At 45.6% G+C, this 17501-nt stretch overlaps 1 protein-coding gene across 5 annotated transcripts in view; it reads left to right on the top strand.

The window, feature by feature from the left end:
* Nucleotides 1–17501, top strand: part of PCLO (piccolo presynaptic cytomatrix protein) — an 88325-nt gene that overhangs the window by 35184 nt on the left and 35640 nt on the right. For 4 of the 5 annotated variants that reach the window (XM_087722435.1, XM_087722434.1, XM_087722430.1 and 1 more), the window contains exons 5-9: nucleotides 528–5451; nucleotides 5848–7823; nucleotides 10226–12425; nucleotides 15612–15680; nucleotides 15989–16125. In XM_087722435.1, the coding sequence (XP_087578561.1) occupies nucleotides 528–5451; nucleotides 5848–7823; nucleotides 10226–12425; nucleotides 15612–15680; nucleotides 15989–16125 (9306 nt within the window). The remainder of the gene's footprint in view (nucleotides 1–527; nucleotides 5452–5847; nucleotides 7824–10225; nucleotides 12426–15611; nucleotides 15681–15988; nucleotides 16126–17501) is intronic. The other variant, XM_087722431.1, reaches the window with a different exon arrangement.

A 17501-nucleotide genomic window follows, 5' to 3' on the forward strand; every position in this document is an offset into this window, starting at 1 on the left:
TGGATTGTTACGTAGAACATATTTTATCTTCATAACAACTTTTTAGAAAATAACCAACTAAATTAAACTGAACCCATAGTAAATTTAAAGATTGAAATAGTTTTGACCTTGGCTCTTCTTCATGCAGTCTGTCTTCCCTGAAACGTGTTGTTTTTTATTAAAGATGTTTGTAGTGTTATGCAACTTAAAGTATTTTTATTAACTGAATGTGCACCAAAGTATTCTTATACTACCTGTTAAATCTAAATAAGATGCTGGTCCCGTTAAATATAGCGCCACACTTTAAAATATTCCTGAATGATATTGAGAACAAGTTATTTTCTATTTAATTGGGGAAAATATAAGTTAAGTGGTATTTTATATTGCTTAAATGCAAAATTAAAAGTTCTAGCTTAACCAAGTTTTGTCACTCACAATGCTTTCTCTGGGTTTTCAGAATCACAGTTATACTGGTTGGTGAATTTATTGTTTTGTTATCTTGAAAGCCTAAATCTTAATATGTCTCTGTATGTTTGTGTATGTTTTAGGAAAAAGAAGATGACAAATCAGACATATTAAGTTCTCAGCAGCCCAAAAGCCCTCAAGGCTTGAGTGATACAGGGTATTCCTCGGATGGCGTCTCGAGTTCCCTGGGTGAAATTCCAAGCCTGGTCCAGGCGGACGAGAAGGACGTGCTGAAGGAGTCTTTTGAGAAAGAGTCTCTGTCACAAGGGGGCAGCCCGGCTAGCCCTTCCGACCTGGCCAAGCTAGAAAGCACGGTCTTGTCCATTCTGGAAGCTCAGGTCACAAGCCTCCTCGTGGAGGAGAAGTCTGGGAGGAGCAAGGGCCTTTCCGCTGAGCAGGCAAAGGTCTCCCGTGAAACAGCCCTCTTGCCTGTCACCTCAGAGCCGTTCGGTTCTGAGGAAGGAGGTTTGAGAAAACTGAGCCTTCAAGATGAAGGAGACCCAGAGCAGGGCAGTAAGGAAACTTTGCCCCCTCAGAAAGGGCCCAGGCAGACGGCAGGGGTGGCAGAGAGCGCATCAACCAGGAGGCCGCGCTATGACTCTGTGGAGGACAGCAGCGAGAGTGAAAACTCCCCTGTGCCGCGAAGAAGAAGAAGGCAGACCAGCGCCGGCTCCTCAAGCAGCGATGACGAAGGCAAAGCAGAGGACAGTCCGGGTTCAGGCGATGACGAGGATTTCATTCGGAAGCAAATCATGGAAATGAGCGCGGATGAAGATGCTTCCGGTTCCGAAGATGAAGAATACATCAGAAAACAGTTAAAAGAAATCAGTGCAAATGAAACTCAGAAGAAGGAAGAAGTTAAGATCAAAAAAGGAACAGGTGGAAAACACAAGAGGCTGTCGCGTAAAAGTAGTGCAGGCTACGAAGAGGATCCTGGAAGGCGCCATTCTTGGCACGATGACGACGATGACGAGGCTTTTGATGAAAGTCCAGAACCAAAATATAGAGAGACGAAAAGTCAAGAGGGTGAAGAAATTAGTGCCACCGGAGGTGGGGGTCTCCGCCGCTTCAAAACGATAGAACTTAACAGTACAATTACAAATAAATTTTCTGAAGGATCAGAAACACCCAAGAGATGTCTATACTTTGATGAAGAGCCAGAATTAGAAATGGAGAGCCTTACGGATTCACCAGAGGACAGATCACGGGGAGAAGGATCTTCTAGTCTGCATGCCTCCAGCTTCACCCCCGGTACCTCCCCTACCTCTGTTTCTTCCTTCGATGAAGACAGCGACAGCAGTCCCAGTCACAAGAAGATGGGGGGAGAAAGCAAGCAGCAGCGTAAGGCCAGACACCGGACACACGGGCCTCTTCTCCCGACGATTGAGGACTCTTCCGAGGAAGAGGAGCTAAGGGAGGAGGAAGAGCTGCTGAAGGAGCAGGAGAAACAGCGGGAACTAGAACAGCAGCAAAGGAAGAGCTCTAGCAAGAAGTCTAAGAAAGACAAAGACGAGCTCAGAGCCCAGAGAAGGAGGGAGCGGCCAAAGACACCACCCAGCAACCTTTCTCCCATCGAGGACGCTTCCCCAACCGAAGAACTGCGCCAGGCGGCAGAAATGGAGGAACTGCACCGGTCTTCCTGCTCTGAGTATTCGCCGAGTATCGAATCTGACCCTGAAGCTTTTGAAATCAGCCCGGAAAAAATAATAGAAGTGCAGAAGGTTTATAAGCTGCCGACGGCTGTCTCGCTCTACTCTCCCACAGACGAGCAGCCCCTCGGAACGGCCAAGCCAGGGAACCACCAGAAGGCCCTGAGAAGCGCAGAGGAGGTGTACGAAGAAATGCTGCAGGCCTCTCAGGTGGCCAAGCCTGTTTCAGAGGACAGCGAAAGGGAAGAGGTCTTCGAGAAGGAGCCTCTCTATGGCGGCATGCTCATAGAGGACTATATCTATGAATCGTTAGTAGAGGGTGCGTACAGTGGGGAGCCCAACCTCATTTCAAAACAAGAAGAGTGTGAGGAATTTAGCCAAGAGGAAGAGCAAAGCCGCCCCCCAGAACACATCTATGAAGAATCTATGCACAAACCCATTGATAGGCAAGACACCTACTATAGGATAGAGGTTTTGCATTCAATTATGCCTCAAGAAGACATTGTCTCGAGTTCTTACATCATGCCAGAAAGTCATGAAATCGTTGTCCTGGACAGTGGGGCACCATCTTCGGCTGATGAAAAGCAGCTGCTAGATGCAGACGCGGTTTATGAAGAACTGATGAAGCGGCAGGGAATCCAGCTGACCCCGGGCTCCAGCCCTACTCAGCCGTCCCCTGAATCAATTTCCCTCACAAAGAGGAGCCTGTCTGGGGAAGCAGGAGATACTAACTCCTCCCTAGTTTCGAGCACTTCTTCAGCAGTTTCGGACACAACGTCAGTGAGCCCCGTGGTGCTGCCCATTCCAGATGTTAAAATTACCCAGCACTTTACAGTTGAAGAAACAGAGGATAACTATTTTACTGATTATGCCTGTGAGGTGGAAGAAATTATTTCCCAGGAAACGTCCATGTTGACGGACTCTGAGGCCTTAGAAAGTGCCACCCCTGTTTTCCCATCGGATACGTGTTCTCTCACCTCTTCTACGTCTTCTGTTTACACCACTGGCACCCCTTCGCCTGTAGCTGGATCGGACGGCCTTGCTACCATTTGTAGAGACTCAGTAGATGCTCTTAATGGACGATCAGATTCAGATGGGGTCGTTTCCATGGCACAGGCTATGGCAGTCTCCCAAATTGAGGACTACGAAGCCCTTGCATTATCCCCCAAGGAGGCACTCAAAGCCAAAGATCTGACTGATGCCAGTCAGGGGTCAGGCACCTTTCCTGAAACCGACTCCTTTGTATCAGCTTCTGTGGGAACAAAACCCACAAGTGTCGTCCCTGCTGCCTTGGCAGAAGATGGCAAAGCTGGAAGAGACGTGGCAAAGTTTCATGAACTAAAGAGACTTTCTGAAGATGAATATTCAAGGATTTCCATTAACGTGGCAGGAATAGATGCTGTGTCTGACCAAGAATTTATCTCCATAGTTCCATTATGCACTGTTTCTCCTGTCATCCCTGAAACCTCTCCAGCTTCCGTTGCTAGTTCCCAAACATGCTCTTTTTTGGAAAGGTCTCCTGTTCATCCCTCCCCACCGTATGGCCCTCCTCCACCCCCACCTCCCCCTCCACCCCCGCCCCCACCTCTCCCGCCCATTCTACCCAAACCAGCCATTTATCCTAAAAGGAAGCCGCTGGTTAAAACGGCAATGACCACAGTTCCCGCCATGATACCATCCATTAGTACTGTCAAGGTAGGGGAGGCCTCTGCTGTAAAAACTAGCGTGTCTCCTGTCACAAAAATATGCACACCAACCCCGCCCCCCGTCCCCCCTAAGCCAGCTTTAATTCCAGCAGGGCTTGTATTCGCGCACAGACCTTCGGAAGTAATAAAGCCTCCTATTGCTCCTAAACCAGCCGTTCCTCAGCTACCCGTGTCCGTTTATAAACCAACAGAAACACAGTCCAAGCCAGCAAGTCTGCCTTTTACCAGCCCCATGACTCTGAGCTTGGTTTCCCCTTCTGAGTGCAGATTGACCTCTCCTACCTCCCCGTCATTATCTAAATCCTCTCAGGAAACCTATGTTGTCATCACGTTGCCCTCTGAGCCTGGGACTCCAACTGAATCCATCACCAGCCAAGCCGTCAGCAGTTGGCCTGCGGCTTCCCCCTTTAAGGAACAGGCTCCAGAGGCTGTGCAGACCTCATTCATGCCGCCTGTAAGTTCGCTGCAAATGCAAAGTGCAACGGATCAAAGCAAGAGCATCCCGGATGCTTTGAATGCTGCTGCATCTATCCCTACCGGTACTACCGGACAGCCAATTTTTGGGATGATGCCTAAGTCCACCACAGAACTAATAACATCGGGGATTGCCAGGACTATGGCGTCTTTGGTAAAAAATGCCAGTTTAGATAGTGTTTCCATAACGATGCCCCCAGACATAGTTCCTGTGGTAGAGAGAACTAAATACAGAGAAAACGGAAGATCCCGTGTCTTTGGGGACATCATGGATCTCCGTACCTTGACTAAGGCTAGTATTGACAGAGCAGATAGCTGTATGGACCTGTCTGCCACTCCCACAGATGCGAGAAGACAGACGATGGCAGGTGACACTTCCGGGCAGTGGGTGAGCACAGTTCAGCCAGGGATCATAAATCTCAGCACTGTCTCCATGGTCAGCCTCTCTTTAGCTCCAGCGGCTGATGCCGTTCCAGCGGCGACCTGTGCCTCCGCTCTCAGTTACAGCGCAAGTATAGAAAGCCTCATAGACCTTGGCCACGGAATGGCAACTCCACTTCAGTTAACAACATCAAAGCCTTTTGAGCCCGGTCCTGGAATAATGGGGGGCCAGGCCCTCTTTTCAGGCAGAGAAGATGCTCCCATCAATCTCTCCCTGGGTACGCCAGCATCGGCACTCGCCTGGGCCGCCACAAAGGCTGCAACCGCACCTCCGCTTGCGGTAACTGACGGCATCACCGCTTCTCCTGCTATGGACAGCGGGGTAGTTGACCTGAGCACTACAAAACCCTACAGAACAATGGTGACCGTTGATGAGACGACTTCGGGATTTTTTACAACTGTAATAGAAGACGATGAAAAGCCTGTAGATTTGACTGCAGGGAAAAGGGCTGTTTGTTGCGATGTGATTTACAAATTGCCATTTGGGAGGAGCTGCACCGCTCAAGCCCCAGCAACCACCCTCCCGGAAGATCGATTCGGCTACAGGGATGACCACTACCAGTATGGCCGCTCTGGGCCCTACGCTTACAGGGGGGCTGGGGGCATGAAGCCCTCCATGTCAGACACCAATTTGTCTGAGGCCGGGCTCTATCCGTATAAAAGCAAGAACGCCTTTGAGTACCAGGTTGGGGCGGCTGATCTAGCGGTAGACTTGACTTCTGGGAGAGTTACTACAGGTCAGTATGACAAGACGCTGGACTTTTCTTGGAAACTTAGTAACAACATTGCTCACCTCATTTCAGGATGATTTTTGCCTCTCTTTTTTTTTGCCTTTCCCCTTTTGTTTATGTTCCACAGTGTGGCAAATTTTGTTGGAATTTACCCATGTGTTTTTTTTTTCCAATTTTCATCAGTTGTTTTTTGGAAAGAGCCGCATGTACCCGCATGCTCAGAAAATGTTCTTTTTTTCTTCCTCTCCTGCCCAATAAAATGTTGAAGATTTGCATGCAGCTCCTTCCCGCTTTATTGCTCATATTTATCACTCATCTCTGTAGGCTGCTTTTCAGAGTCCAAACCAAAATTAAAGATGGCAATTTGGGGGAATGGACTATAACTTTCCCCTATAATTTCAGGTGAAATTATGGATTATTCAAGCAAGATTTCTGATCCCTATCCAGAGAGCCGGCATGTGATTTCTGGCATTAGTGCACCTCAGTATTCCCAAGCAAGAATGGCCTCCTCCTTAGGAGCCCCCTATGGAAGTGTGTTGAGATCCTCCAACGGGGTGGTTTACTCCTCAGTGGCAGCTCCGATCCCATCGACATTCGCTATCACCACACAGCCTGGCTCTATTTTCAGCACTTCAGTCCAAGAACTGTCTTCTCTTCATGCCGTTGATTCAGTGCCTTCCTTGCCAAACCTGCCACAGAGCCAGGCACTCCCAAGATCACTGCAGTTTTTGACAACCGAAGCTTCTGAAAAAGACACCTCCATTGCTGACATTGACCCGGGAATACAACCTCTCCCTCTAGAGGCTATTGCCACTGAGCCAACGCTGCCCGTCTTCAGTACAGCTTCTGAAGCCTTCCTGGATGAAATTGAAGATGAAGGAATTGATCCCGAAGAAGACAAGCAGCAGCATATGGACATAGAACGTGAGCTTCTGGAGCTTGAGAAACTGAAGCAGCAGCGCTTTGCAGAAGAGCTAGAATGGGAACGTCAAGAAATACAGAGGTTTAGAGAACAAGAACAATTCATGGTTCAAAAGAAGCTCGAGGAACTGCATTCCATGAAGCACCACCTTCTCTATCAGCAGGAAGAAGAGAGGCAGGCTCAGTTCATGATGAGGCAAGAAACGTTGGCTCAGCAGCAGCTGCATATTGAACAAATCCAACAACTTCAACAGCAGCTTCACCAGCACTTAGAAGAGCAAAAAATCCACCAGATGTATCAATATAATTATGATCCTTCTGAAATGGTGTCCCCCAAAACGACCACCGATCAAGTCCTCCTCGATGGCCAATATGCTGCAAGCAGCCAGTTCTGGCCTGGGGAGGAGGTGATCACCACTTCCTCTGCCCTCCTGGGGATAGAAATTCCAGACAGCCAAGGCTGGTACGCTGTCCAGTCGGAGGGCATGACTCCGTACGTTCCCAAGCCAGGGACGTTCAGTTCCGTTTCTGAGCTATCTCTTAAGGATGTGGATGTGAGAGAGGAAAAGCAACTGAAAAAGAAGAGCTCCACCCCAAAGCTGCACGGCCTTTATGGGGAGCACGATGAAGGCACCGAAGGTGAACCCAGGGGCCTTAAAAAGATAGTGGAGAGCGGTGTCCAGACGGATGATGAGGATAGTGCAGACTTAGGCTATGCAGACAGGAGACGCAGAACCAAAAAGAGCGTTGACACAAGTGTCCAGACGGATGATGAAGACCAAGATGAATGGGATCCCACCAACAGATCAAGAAGAAAGGCCCGTGGAGGGAAATATGAAGGGAGCGCGGAAGTGGATAAGGCCAAACCCTTTTCCAAGGTCTCCAGTATTGCGGTACAGACCGTGGCAGAGATATCTGTGCAAACTGAACCTGTCGGAACCATAAGGACTCCATCGGTCAGGGCCCAGTTAGATGCAAAGATAGAAATAGTGAAGCACATTTCAGCTCCAGAAAAAACGTACAAAGGAGGAAGTTTGGGATGTCAGACAGAAACAGATTCAGACGCACAGAGCCCCCCGTATCATAAAGCCACTTCCCCTCAGAAAGATAAAAAGCGCCCAACGCCATTAGAAATAGGCTATTCATCCCACCTTCATCCTGAAAACGCCCTTCAGGTAGCTCCTTCAGCTCCTAAATCTCCCAAAGTCCTCTATTCTCCCATTTCACCTGTTTCTCCAGCTGCGGTCATGGAATCGGCCTTTGTGCCCTATGAGAAGCTGATGGCTGAAGAGACGAGTTCTCAGAATATGTTTCATGCCGATGTGCCCACCGGTGCTCAGCTGAGCCCAGAGTCGGCCAAGGGGATCCAGCGGTCTTTGTCGGACCCGAAGCCTCTGAGCCCCACGGCTGAAGATCTCCTCTCCAGAGCTCATTTCCAGTACGCGGATGGCTTCCTGGTAAGAAGGCTTCCTTCTCCTCTTTGCACTGAATCGTTGTGCTCTACATTGTAGTAATGAGCATTGCTTTGTTAACTGTCTGGAGTAGATGAAATGTTTATTCAACAGTTTTGTAAGCGAAGGCCTGTCATGTTAGAAACCAGGATAAGTTTACTTTAAAAATGGAATTAATACTGCAAGAAATATGCTATTGATATTTCACTGAAGAAAGAGATAGTCTTTCTAATAAGAGCATCTAATTGCAGTATCTACTTTATTTAAAGTTGAAAAGAGATATATAGTCCTTTTTTATTTACATAATTAACTTATCAACATTTTTCTTTGTACATTTGGTCTATTTTTAAAAACTTAAATGTATTCACATCACAAGGACACACTTGTATGTATACTAGCCTTTTTCTTTCCAAGTTTTTTTTCCTCCTCTGTGTTCAGTAAAGGGGTTGTAATTAAGTACAGTTCCTTAAACTCATGGAATATATGGAGCATGTCTACTTTTGCAGAAAGATGAGTTGCCAATGATTTGCTCAGTTCCAGTTTTGTTGGTTTTGTGTGTTCTACGTCTCCAAGAATGTTAAGTCGGGTCCAGCTGAGTTCATCTTATGAGCTAAAAATCACCATAATCAGCAGCGGAATATTTTGGAGGTCCTTGTGTGAAGAGTATCCTTGGTATCTGGCAGGCAATGCCACTCCGATCTGCTCTGTGGACAGTTCCAGTGGAGGTGCCTGGAGCATGGATTTCTGGAGGGAGCTTCCAGCCGTGCCTCCCATGGAAGGGGATACGGTGCTCCAGATTGTAAGATCAGCCATCCATGAGTTAGAGGCAGGTTGATCAATGCCACGTGGGAGGTGATCTGTCATAGGATCCATGCAGTGATTTCTGCTTCTTTGAGTGGGGTCTCAAATCCCCCTTGGTCTTGAAAGAGGAGAATCCACACCCACTCCTTAAGAGATCATCAATTTTTCCCCCCTGTCTCCAATCTTTCATATTCAGGGAAGTTGTAGAGTGGGTAGGTGCTAAAGCCAATACTCCTCTATTTTTTAAAATGTTTGTTTGTTTGGCTGTTTGTTTATTTATTTAAATATATATATATATATTGGGGCAGCATGTGCAACAAGCTAGGGCAAAAGCAATAAATATTGCTTGATTTTTTTTTGTCCGTTTAGAAATCCAGAGTGACTGGATGGTATTTTCTGGGAAATTATTGATTTATTTAGCTAATATGGGCCAAATTCATTCTGTATTTCAAACAAATCAATTTGATTCAGTTGTTCCAAACTAATATGTAGTTTTAAACATATTCATTCCCCCCCCTGTACTTCTCAGAATTTTGTAACGTAATCCTCAATCTACCTCCAAAAGGGGTTTTAATCCCAAATTTTTTGTGCATTTTTAAAAATCATAAATACTAAAAATAGAATACAATAGGGATAAAAATATACATATGAAGAACTATTAAAAGCCAAAAACAATCAAAGGTGTGAAGTCTGCTGAATGAAGACCATTAGAAGCCAACCTGATTTGCAGCAAGAAAGTGTAGTCTGGTCTTAGCGAATGGTATTGGGGTAAACTACTTATAGCTCGATTTTCATTTTCTTATGTCAGGCATTTAATTGTTTTAAACTATTATTTTGGCTTAGCGTTTTTCTCCTTTTTTGTGTGTTCTGTTTAACATTACTTGCCTTCCAAGGGAATTGCATGAAAGATGCAAGCCAGAATTAACGATTCCCATTAGGTATAGTTTCTAGAATGTATAAATTGAAGGTAGGTAAGGCATGTTCCTATCACTCATGGGAAATGTTTCTTCACAGATATTGCCTAATGCTAATCTTCTCTCTGTTCTTCCACTTCTAGTATATATGCTCAAACTTTTGTAGACATTGATGATGTTTTGGCAGTTGAATAAAGTAGGCAAAATCACACTTTTTTGTGCCACCCTAGTCTCTTCAATTTGCACAACAGTCTTACGTTCTAATAGAAGACAAGGATTTCTGCAGGCCTAAAATATTGTGGATGATCAGGTCATGAACTGATTCTGCTGTCCCACAGCAGCATCACATGTATCTTAATCCACGTTCTTGTTCCCAGCGGTGGCAAGGCAAATGGTTCAATAAATCCCCAAAGAGTCCTTCCATAGTGCTGGCTCTCCAGTTCCCCATAGAAAGACATTGCCTCTGGCATGGCAGGCCCATTCTGCTCAATGGGCAAAAGAAACTGATAGATCCCTTCTTTATGAATTTTATTGATTCACTTTTAAAACTGTCTAGAACAATGATAAACATTTTATTCTGTGAGCTCCATAAGAGCTCAGTAAATTGTATCACGTACGTTGAAATACTGATGGGTGACACGTTGTGCTATCCGTTTCCAAAACGATGTATCTTCTCTGTTTCTGTGTGTGCAGCAGGCCAAAGAGACTTCGGGGGCCGCAGCATCATCGGGACTGCAGAAGAAGGTCAAGAGAACGCTACCCAACCCACCTCCCGAGGACCTTTCGGTAGGGACACAACCGGCCTTCTCCACCGTGGGATCAGTTTCACGCCGGAGGATATGCAGAAGCAACACAATGGCCAGAGCTAAAATCCTCCAGGATATAGACAGAGAACTAGACTTGGTAGAACGAGAGTCTGCTAAGCTTCGCAAAAAACAAGCAGAGCTGGACGAGGAAGAAAAAGAAATAGACGCAAAACTCCGCTATCTGGAAATGGGCATAAACCGACGCAAGGAAGCCCTGCTGAAGGAAAGAGAGAAGAGGGAGAGAGCCTACTTGCAAGGGGTAGCAGAGGAACGCGATTATATGTCCGACAGTGAAGTCAGCAGCACCCGGCCGGCCAGGGCAGAATCCCAGCATGGCCTGGAAAGACCGAGGACTGCACCCCAAACAGAATTCGATCAGTTCATACCCCCCCAGACACAACCAGAAACTCAGTTTGCAACCCCTACGAGTCCTTACACGCAGTACCAATACTCTTCCCCTGCCCTTCCTACTCAGGCACCCACACCCTACACGCAGCAATCCCATTACCACCAGCAGCAGCCTTTATATCAACAGCAGGTTTCGCCCTACCAGACCCAAACCGTGGTGCCCGTGTCCTTCCCTCCCCAGGCTCAACCCCCACCAACATTACAACCTTCCTATCAGCTCTCCTCTCCGTTGATGATGATCCCACAAAAGGCAAGGCAAACTTCATTATACATGGAACCCAAGATAACAACAAACTATGATGTCATCCGTAACCCGTCTCTCATGATAGCGCCCGCGTCCTCTGATAGCGCCTACTCGGTGGCTCATCTGGGCAGCAAGTATAGCACTTTAGATCTGAGGCTGGGACTGGACGAGAGGAGCAGCCTGGCCAGCAGCCCCATCTCCAGCACCTCCGGCGACTCCTTCTATGCAGACCTTGAGCACCACAGCACACGCGGTTACGCGCTGCTGGATGATATGGGGGATCTCACCAAAGAAGGGCCAACCCTGAGTTCCGCCTATGGGCTGCACGAAAAGGATCTCAGCAAAGCCGATAGGCTCCTTCGGACCACTGAGGCCCGGAGAGTGCAAGAGGTCCCAGATTTCCTCTCGTCCCTGCAAACGTCTTCCAGGCTGCACAGCTACATGAAGACGGATGAAGACACAATGGAGGATCCCTATGAACTGAAACTTCTGAAGCATCAGATCAAGCAGGAGTTCCGAAGTGGCACAGAAAGTATGGATCACTTGGCTGGCCTTTCCCACTATTATCATGCAGATACGAGCTACAGGCATTTCCCCAAGTCCGAGAAATACAGCATCAGCAGGCTGACTCTGGAAAAGCAGGCGGCTAAGCAGCTCCCAGCAGCCCTTCTTTACCAGAAGCAATCCAAGCATAAAAAGGCTTTGATGGATCCCAAATTATCTAAATTCTCACCCATTCAGGAAAGCAGAGACCTCGAGCTTGATTATTCAACTTATTTGGCTTCCAGCACCTCTTCGGTTGGGAGCATCACCTCCAAAGCAAAACTCCTCCAAGATGACATAACATTTGGCCTCCGGAAAAACATTACAGACCAGCAGAAGTACATCGCTCCCACTCTGTCTCATTCCCTGGGAACGAGCCTTGGCGCAGCGCTGAGTGTCTCCATGAGGTCGGCTTTGCAGGATGAGGTGGACAAATCTTACACCGGCGCTACCAGATCTAGACCATCTTCCAGGCCGTCCTCTGTCTACGGGCTCGACCTGTCGCTCAAACGAGACTCTTCCAGCTCTTCTTTAAGGTTGAAAGCCCAGGAAGCCGAACCCCTCGATGTTTCCTTCAGCCACGCAGCTCCTTCTGGAAGAACTAAGCCTACCAGTCTACCCATAAGTCAAAGCCGAGGGCGGATTCCAATAGTCGCACAGAACTCAGAAGAAGAAAGTCCATTAAGTCCAGTGGGGCAGCCAATGGGGATGGCCAGAGCGGCCGCTGGGCCGCTGCCCCCCATATCTGCAGACACCAGGGATCAGTTTGGCTCAAGCCATTCCCTGCCCGAAGTCCAGCAGCACATGAGGGAGGAGTCACGCGCTCGGGGCTACGACCGAGATATCGCCTTCTTCATGGACGACTTCCAGCACGCCATGTCAGATAGCGAAGGTAAACCAGACTTCAGGCCGCCTTCCCCATTTCACAGCACAAACCCTAATTTTATGCATGTGTCTGATTTCAACATCTGTTGGGAAGTAGGGGGACTTTTTAAAAAAACACCTCTCTACATTTTTGTAGATGCAAATATGTCTGGAGTGTGCAGGCATGTTCTTCTCAGCTCGCTGTACATTGGCAGACTTGGATTTTGTCGCTTTTGTTTGCATGCACATTTTTCTTTGCTCTTTCCTGGTATGTTCAGAAAGTCGTCCCCCTCCCCCCCCACGGGACTGGTTTAATGGATGAGGTCTTTAGGGCACTATTGTTAAGGATGAGAAACCACATTATTGATTGTAAGAACTTAATCAACACAAGCTCTTGATTAAACACAATTTCACCATTGACTCCCTTACCTTATCTAACTGCTACCTCTGAGCTTCAAGCCTCCCTTGCTCCTGTGCCGCCTTGCCTGCCGTAATACGTTATCGCCACCTGTCCCTGGATTACTGAGGGCTGATGGGCAGCCAATGGTTGCAGGTAGAGCTGGATCCCAGGAGGAACAAAACACCCTCTAAGCAGTGGGCTCCCTCTTCCTCAGCAGGGGGTGGAGGATCAGCCCCCATCCCCCCTTGCTCTGCAGGCCCCCTTTGGAGGTCACCATGCTGGACCGGGAGCTGAGAGGGGTGGGGGACGTGGGCCCGACTGCTGTGAGAAAGCTGTTTAGCAAAGACGTGGAATGAGAAACTACAGCAGCGGTTTTAAGATGTGCAAAAGTGGAGTTCTCACTTAAGATGAAACAAATGGGTGTGAAATCCCCTCACTACGAATGAAGCTCACAAGTTGGTTGGGGTTTGTCAAACGTCAAGAACTGAAGATATCACTTACATACAGATATGTAACTTGTATCTGTAATTTCTTAGGCAGCAGGTAGATTGGTCGTTTTCAGTTTTTCTCTGTTGACCCAATAAAATCTTTTCCATTTTGGAAGACTAGACGTTTAAAATAATGAATACAAACAGCAAACTTTACCCATCTATCAATGCAGATTTTGGTTGCATGACTACATGCCATTTCACTTACTCTGTAGGAGCCAGATCAACTTGTTAAAAATTGGTTTTTTTTTAAATCTCTGTCTATAGACGCTAAATCTTAAAGGAACCATATAATATTTCACTGGCAACTGTGTGTTATGCATATATCCACTTTAACTGAATGCAGCTGCTCAGTGAAGATTGTTACAAGGCCCAAGACTTAGTTTACAATAAATATAACTACGGTAAACTAAAGAAGGATTACCAACGCCATAAAAAGGCCGAGCTTTTTACTGGGGGGGGGGGGAAATACATGGGGATCCTGTTTTATTGAAATATGTATGTATGTATGTATGTATGTATGTATGTATGTATGTATGTATGTATGTCATGTGGTAAAGGAGATATGAATTTTGATTTCATTGCTGCAACTTAGAAAAGCTCTTTTGCCCAATTCTGTAATCTCAGAACTCCTGGAAGCCAATGCTTGATGGTGGATGCTTTTATGTTAGCCTTATTATGAAAATTACTAAAAGGGATGGCAGGCTATTATCTCAGTCTATAAGAGCAGTAAGGAAGATAATCCTGGCAATTTGAGTCTGTTAGCTTGCTCTCAATAATCAGTAAATTATACCCTGTAAATTTGATCCATGTCTTCTTTTACTGTGGTTGTTATAGAGATGTGAATTACAGTTTTCTTATTTCTAAAAGAATTACTTGCCTACTTCACCAGAGCCAGGTAGGTGTCAGTACTGAGCCCCCTTTCAGAGGCAATTATGACAAATGCTTCTAGTTAAGAAGGCAGATCTCTTCATTTTCCAACTGAACGTGTGATTCTGTGAACACATGCGTACGTGTGTGTGTATGTGTGTGCGTGTGTATTATGAGTGTGTGTGTGTATGTATGAATGTATATACATCGATGTGTGTGTGTGGAGATGTGTATATAGAGAGATTGTGTGTGTGATACATACATACAAATAGGAGAACAAGAAAAAGCAGATTATTAAACAACATTAATGTGTGTGTGTGTGTGTACAACACCATGCAATGTTAATGTTGTGTTTAATAATCTGCTTTTTCCTGTTTATTTCTATATTGCTTATGTTTCTGAATATCTTAGTATTTGTTTGATTTTTAGCTTGAGCCATGATTACATGTCCTGTTACCACAATTTGTTTTGGTTTTGTTATTAATGTTTGTCTATAACTGCAGTAACATTTATAACATTAAAAGTAGATGAATTATCAAGAATATATTATATTTCTGTAAATTACACTTTTAAAATTTAGTCTTCAAATTGGTATTTTTTTTAAATTAAATCTATGTAAGCAGATAGAAAGATTGGTTATTTGTATAGTTTAATTTTTTTGAACTGTATGGCTCCCCCTCAGAATCTGTCCTCAAGAATTCCATATCAGCAATAAATATCTGTCTGGAAAGTTTTCAGAAATAAACAGTAGAACAATTTGAACACCTGAGAAATCATCTTGTTATTATATTCTTATCCTAACAGCTCGAATACTCCTGCATTCTCCTATTTTTCCCTCAACAACAACCCTTTGAGGTAGGTTCAGCTGTGAGAGGCTGGCCCAAACTCTGCCTAAAGTGGGTCTAGAACTCACAGCCTCCTGGTTTCTACTGCAGCCACGGCACCAAACTGGTTCTCATGTCGGTGACACCAAAAACATTTTATCTCCAAATTTGGTTGATGTGATCTCGGGGCCTGCATATAACTCAAGGACCGTGGCTCCCTTAACCAACTGCCGCACAACAGGACAGCACATTGTCCATCAGTGTTTTTCAGCCTTGGCAACTTTAAGATAGGTGGGTTTCAATTCCCAGAATCCACCAGCCGTCACTGGGATGGATAATGGTTTAGGCGTTGCATAGCATACAGTATTTCATTAAAGGTAGAGTTATTATTATAGGAAAAAGAGGAAAGTAGAAATGATTGGTTGAATCTGTTTGTATGTTGTCCTAGGATTTAAAATCAGTGGATCACCAATATTTATATAAATGTCGGCAATGTGCTAAAAGCAGGAAACACATATGTTAAAATATACTTCCAATCCCATTGTCGGCATAAATGCATCATTTCCATAAAATTAGCCCTGAAGGTAAACATTGCTTGAACTCTGAATCCAATTCTCAATCTACTTTCACAGCCACTAGCTACGTCGAATGCGACTGGGACATTCCACATTCTGATATTAGTGGCCATGATCGGAATGCAGGTAAAGGACAGTCTCCAAGCACTTATACACATGTTTATGAAGCCACCTGCCGACAGAAACCAATTCAGAAGTGTTTAAATATTTAAGTAACTAAAGGCCAAAGGGATTAAGCTACTCTCTAATATCTACACAGTCTTAATTGTTTGCACCTAATTTACATTTGTCTGCTTCATCTTTTGTGTGCTATTTTAGCCTTGCAATGCATGCCCAGGTGTGAGCTGCTCTGTGCATGTTGACTGCGCATCCAAGATTGTTAGTCTTCCCACGTCTCCCACTCAGAGTCTATGCTGTGTCCTTGGTTTTTAAAGCCTACCACCTGCGTCGGGAGGAAACAGATTGGTTCGACAAACCCCGGGAGCCCCGTCTGGAGAATGGGCCTGCTTTTGACAGAAGGCTGCCAGACAAGTTAGCCCACTCAAGACCACCGAGCCAGCATCAGGACCAAGTAAGAAGGCTATTTCTTTTCGGTCAAGAATATTGCTTAAGAAAGTCAGTTTCAAGAAAACTCCATTCTCCAGTCATTTCACAAAAAGTATGATAGGCCTTTGCAGCTCTTCTTAATGGTTCTCACACCTAAGAGCATTGACCTCAAGTTCTTTGACTAAGAAGACCAAAATGAAAGGGTTCTCACAAATAAATGCAAATCTACCTGTCCCAGGGTAATAATGTTGCTGGATCTGATCTGGCTCAGTCACTGGGACCAGGGGCATGGTCTTCTGAGCGTTCGGACTCATGCTGGAGCCCATCCTCAGGGAACCCCTCTCTCTTCCGTCACAGAAGTTCCCTGAGGTTGGGCTCCAGCACGAGTCTCAACGCTCAGAAGACCACGCCTCTGGTCCTGGTGAACAGCCCAGATTGGACCCTAAAATGCTTCTCCCCTACCGCTGGCAAAATAAATGGATAATAATGCCAGTAATTAGATTTATCTGCAACGCAGATCTGTCCCAAGCATTTTAATCAGAAGCAGGAATACATTAGGGTGTCTGGACTGGCATTGTTGGGGAAATACAGGAATAGTCCCAAAACAAGATCTGGGATTGAATCGGCCACATATCTAATTTTCTATTGCCCCTGAGGTCCTTCTTAGAGCTTGGAACCGAATGCTCCACTAATCATAAATCTCTTCAGTTGATCCCAAGAGGCAACTGAGCTGTTAAGATAAGGAGCTAAATTCTGTGCTACGGCAATTGAAGTTGTTATATATGAACACATTCACATTCTGCGTGGTTAGTTTCTGTTACAAACAAGGCTTATATACCACATATTTTTCTTTTAGCAAATGTTTTTGTGGGGGCTACAACAACCCATAAGTAAGATTAAAAAATAAAATCTGTCTTAAGATCTTTTTGAGGGCAGCATCAACAAATTACATAAAATATCTAAATATTGATTTGGAATTAGCATTTTATCAAGAGGACTTTCAATGCAGTGGTTTTAATTTTGGGCAGTTAAAAAAAAACCCTTGTCTTGTGCTCCATATCTTTCCTGGCTTTCTCCAATGTGTAGTTGTGACGAAAAGGGAAGACTTTCCTCTTGTTTAGATAAGTGAGGAATGAGGCCCTATTTCACAAAAAATGAAAACATTCATGAAAGCTCTCTACAACGGCACTGTTTTTGGCAGGCCAATGTACTCTAAGCCAAGAGTTAGGAAATTCCCATTTTTATAGGAATCACCCCAGGGTCGAATGGAGCATTTCTGGCTCGCGTGACCTAAGCAGTGAGTGGAAGGCAGCCCTTCTGCAGGTTTTGCCTTTGGAAGCTTGGCAAATTCTCTTCTCCCTCTGCTGCTTCGGCTGCCGTCTTGTATTAAGTGGAAGGGGA

This window comes from Thamnophis sirtalis, unplaced genomic scaffold, assembly GCF_051295495.1.
Source record: "Thamnophis sirtalis isolate CommonGarterSnake01/CBP01778 unplaced genomic scaffold, rThaSir2_p1.2 scaffold_9, whole genome shotgun sequence".
Classification (NCBI taxonomy): domain Eukaryota; kingdom Metazoa; phylum Chordata; class Lepidosauria; order Squamata; family Natricidae; genus Thamnophis; species Thamnophis sirtalis.